General features: G+C 40.5%; 1 protein-coding gene across 1 annotated transcript; it reads left to right on the top strand.

The window, feature by feature from the left end:
• Window positions 1–866: 866 nt before the first annotated feature.
• On the top strand, window positions 867–1,619 carry LOC141691926 (enoyl-CoA delta isomerase 1, peroxisomal-like). Its single transcript, XM_074496676.1, has one exon. The coding sequence runs from the start codon at window positions 867–869 to the stop codon at window positions 1,617–1,619; it is 753 nt and encodes a 250-aa protein (XP_074352777.1).
• The last annotated feature ends 2,793 nt before the right edge of the window (window positions 1,620–4,412 follow it).

Genomic DNA, 4,412 nt, shown 5'->3' with positions numbered 1-4,412 from the left:
CGCAACTTTATCGACTAGTTAGTATTATAGGGGAGACAAAAATTTGAAATAATCATGGGTTCGACCCATGTTTCGTGTAGTTTATCCTCTGCCTGAGTTTGACTTTGATCCCGAAGATTTATACTCATTTGTAGGATTATAAATCATATTTATTAAAAAAATTGGATCATGTTCATCCAAAAAATTAGCCACATATTAGTTTGAACTTACGATTAGCATAACATCCCATATAATATAAGTTATTTGTTGTTCATTTATTTTATAATACCGCAATTATTGTTTTAAATACAAAATATTTTGAAATGTTTCAAAAAAAAGTTATTAAAACTAATTGACACCTATAAAAATAACATTACTAAATTATATTTTTATATATGATTAGCATAAGTACGATATTATCCAAATTTTTAATAATAATATCCTTCATCCCAAATGCAATAAGTACCGAGAACCGTTAAATCTTTGAACAAATAAATTATAACTGTTTGAATAAAATAAAAAAATATTTTATAATCAACCGTAATTAGGTATCATAAATAATGTAAATTATTCATCCGAATTAAAATAAAATTATAATATTGATTAGGTTTAAAAAATTAAAAAATAATAAATATAATTTGTTTCAAGCTAGTACCACCCACTACCCATAAGACAGACATGCACACTTTGGAGGACCGAGTCCATTGTGCCACATGTTTGAAATAATCTCAGTACTTAGGTGTTGGCGTTTGAAAATTGCAGCCCACGTTTGAAGTGTAATTGCCCTCTACAGTGTATATAAATACAAGCACCTTCAACTTAAACCTTAAATCAGTTTCATAAACAAACAGTGTGATAAATAACTAGAAACTAGAATAGCAGCGAGAATGTGTACCTTAGAAAAACGCGGAAGTGTTTACATTCTCACACTTACCGGCAATGATGAACACCTTCTCAACCCATCTCGCATTGATTCTATCTCCGCCGCTCTCCACCGAGTTCGAGGTGAAAGCACCGCCACACCTTCCACTTGCACTGCCCTAATAACAACTGGAGAAGGCATGTTTTTCTCCAACGGGGGGGACATACCATGGGTTCAATCAAACAAACAAAAATTCTTGTTCATGATGTCCAAAATAAGAGGCCTCCTCACCGATTTCATGTCTCTCCCTATGCCAACCATAGCTGCTGTCAACGGGCATGCCACTTGTGCTGGTGTCAATCTCGCCCTTTGCCATGACTATATTTTCATGAGAAAGGACTGTGGGTATTTGTACATTAATTTTAACGATGTCGGGAGATTGCCTACTTTCCCTTATGTAAGAGCCACCATTAGGGCCAAAATTTCAAGTCCAGCTGTTTGGCGTGATCTCATTATGAGTGCCCAGAAGATTCCAGCCACGATGGCGGTGGAGAAGGGGATTATTGACGCGGCCTATGATACTGTGGAGGAGACGGTGGCCGCGGCTATAGATCTGGGAGAACAGCTGGTCATGAGGAAGTGGAAAGGGCATGTGTATGCAGAAAATCGAAAACTTCTATTTCCGGAAGTGTTGCAGGCGCTAAGTGTTCTTGAAACTGACGAAAGTGTGAAGAATTCTCTTATAGTACCTATCAAGGACCCTGCATCTCGACTTTGATGCAGGCGATCTGATGAAACACACCCAGGCGTACACCTCTAATCACTCTGCAATATTATATATAGTATATGTGTATGATGTAAAAACGAGAGAAAACAAGAATGTAAAGTAGTGATCTATTACTTTGCATACAGGAAACAACTTAAGTACAAGAAAACTAGGAAACCAACTAGACCTATAAACTAGGAAACAGAAAGCAACAGAGAGTCCTGAAAATGTTCCACTACTACTTCTCAGGCCTGACTTATTCAAACTACGTCCATAAACTATCAAAATATTGCCGACACCTCACACTACATCACTGGACTCCACATCTCAGACAGCATAAATTATTAACAAAGTTTAGATTAATCCAACAAGTACCCCCTTAATCTAAACTTCTTTATTAAGACTCTTCACCCCAAGAAGCTGTCTCATACGTTCAAATTTGACAATTGACAATGCCTTAGTCAGCACATCAGCACGTTGTTCCTCTGTTCGTACGTGCTTCACAACAATCTCACCTCGTTCCACACACTCCCTTATAAAATGAAAACGGATATCAATATGTTTTGACCTTCCGTGAAAAACAGGGTTCTTTGCCAAGTCTATGGCGGACTTATTATCAATGTATAATACCACAGGGCCAATGTGATTTCCTGTCACTTCCTTCAGCAAGTTTCTTAGCCAAATCCCTTGACACGCTGCAGCCGTAGCAGCCATGAATTCCGCCTCACATGAAGACAATGCAACGCACTTTTGTTTTTGGGAAACCCATGTTATCACACTCTCATTCAAGTAAAAAACCACCCCACTAGTGCTCTTCCTGTCTTCTATATTACCGCCCAAATCACTGTCGGAGAAACCTGTTATCGCATTATTTGCACTATCCTTCGAGTAGATTAAACCGTAGTTCAAAGTACCTTTAATGTACCTCATTATTCGCTTTGCTGCGTTCAGATGAGTCAATGTGGGTCTTTCCATGTACCGACTTATGACTCCCACGGCATATGATATATCAGGTCGTGTATGAACAAGGTAACGCAGACCCCCCACAATGCTCTTGAACTCAGTAGCATTCACAGCAGTTCCTTCTTCGTCCTTGGTGAGTACAATCTTGGGCTCCATTGGATACCTTGTCGAATTACAATCTTTCATCCCAGCCCTTTCGAGAACCTTTTTAGCATAAGCTTCCTGCTTCAATTCCACATAATCTGTCTGCTGATTTACTTCTAAACCCACATAGTACGAAAGCTTACCCAAATCGCTCATTTCAAAGTGTTTTGCCATCTGCATCTTGAAATTCTGTATGGCCGCTTCACTTATTCCAGTTACTAGAAGATCATCAACGTACAGTGCTACTACTAGAACTTCACCTGCTTCTCTTTTCGTATATACCGCATGTTCAAAAGGACAACGCATTAAACCCATACCTTCCAAGCATTTGCTCAACTTCGAGTACCAAGCCCTTGGGGCCTGGCGGAGGCCATACAGAGCTTTCGATAGCTTGTATACCATGCGTTCTTGTCCCTGTTTCTCGAACCCCTCGGGTTGAAAGACATACACTTCTTCCCTCAAATCTCCATTCAAAAACGCTGATTTAACATCCAAGTGGTGCACACTCTAGCCATTTTTTGCCGATAATGCCAAAAGCAATCTGATTGTCTCCAAACGTGTCACAGGAGCAGATAATTCTTCAAAATCTACTCCTTGTTGTTGGACATACCCTTTAGCGACAATTCGAGCCTTGTACTTGACAATCTCTCCTTTGGTGTCTTTCTTTAACTTAAATACCCATTTCAGACCTATTGCCTTCTTGCCCGGTGGTAACTCTGTCAAATGCCATGTCTCATTTTTCTCAATTGCGTTTATTTCTTGCTTCATCGCCGTTTTCCACTCTTGCTTCTGTGATGCCTGAGCGTAATTTATTGGTTCGTCCACCCCCATAAGCATCAACTCATCAGGGGTCTCTACTTCTTCAGCATCTTCATACACTTCACTTAACCGTCTAAACTTTCGTGGTTCACTTTCCTCGCTAGAGCCAATAGTACTCCAACCGGTTGAACTTTGTATTGATTCAAGTGAGTGCGTCTCCATCTGTGAGCTCTGAACTGGACTGGTAAACTCTGTTCTGTTTCCAGTTCTGGATCTCCTTCAGTGCCAGTGCTACCCTGTGATAACTCTTGACTACTGACGTTATCACTTGCACCAGCTGCATAGTCCTGTTCAAAACCAATCACAGTGAACTGGGTGCCTTGCTCATCCCTCTATACGTTGTGTTCAGCCCAATCCCATGCCTTCTTTTCTTCAAAAACAACGTCACGACTTACACATATCCTCTTAGTCATAGGGTCATACAGCCTATACCCTTTCGTTCCTGGCTCCTTCCCGAGATTTATCACCACCCTACTACGATCATCCAATTTAGTAGTCTTGACACTCAGAATCTTCATATGTGACACACACCCGAAAACCTTAACATATTCCAAGTTTGGCTTTGTTCCTGTCCATGCCTCATAAGGCGTTTTTCCTGTCAAAGCACGCGTGGGCAACCGGTTTAGCACATACACAGAGTGTCTCACCGATTCTGCCCATAAGTACGATGGTAGATTCATTGTCTTAAGGAAACTCCTGGTCATAGCCACAATCGTACGATTTCTTCTCTCCACAATACCGTTCTGCTGCGGTGTATATGGAGTTGTGTATTGACGGTATATACATGTCTGCTCACAATACTCATCAAACTGTCGCGAACAAAACTCTCCCCCTCTATCTGTGCGAAAGGCTTTCAGCTTTGCTTCTGATCCCTTCTCG

This window comes from Apium graveolens, chromosome 10, assembly GCF_009905375.1.
Source record: "Apium graveolens cultivar Ventura chromosome 10, ASM990537v1, whole genome shotgun sequence".
NCBI lineage: Eukaryota > Viridiplantae > Streptophyta > Magnoliopsida > Apiales > Apiaceae > Apium > Apium graveolens.
Note: the sequence above shows the minus strand (reverse complement) of the source record. Positions and strands in the feature narration are given on the sequence as shown.

Excerpts from the sequence above, each read along its gene's own strand:
- LOC141691926 (XM_074496676.1), top strand. The coding sequence starts at position 867 with ATGTGTACCTTAGAAAAACGCGGAAGTGTTTACATTCTCACACTTACC.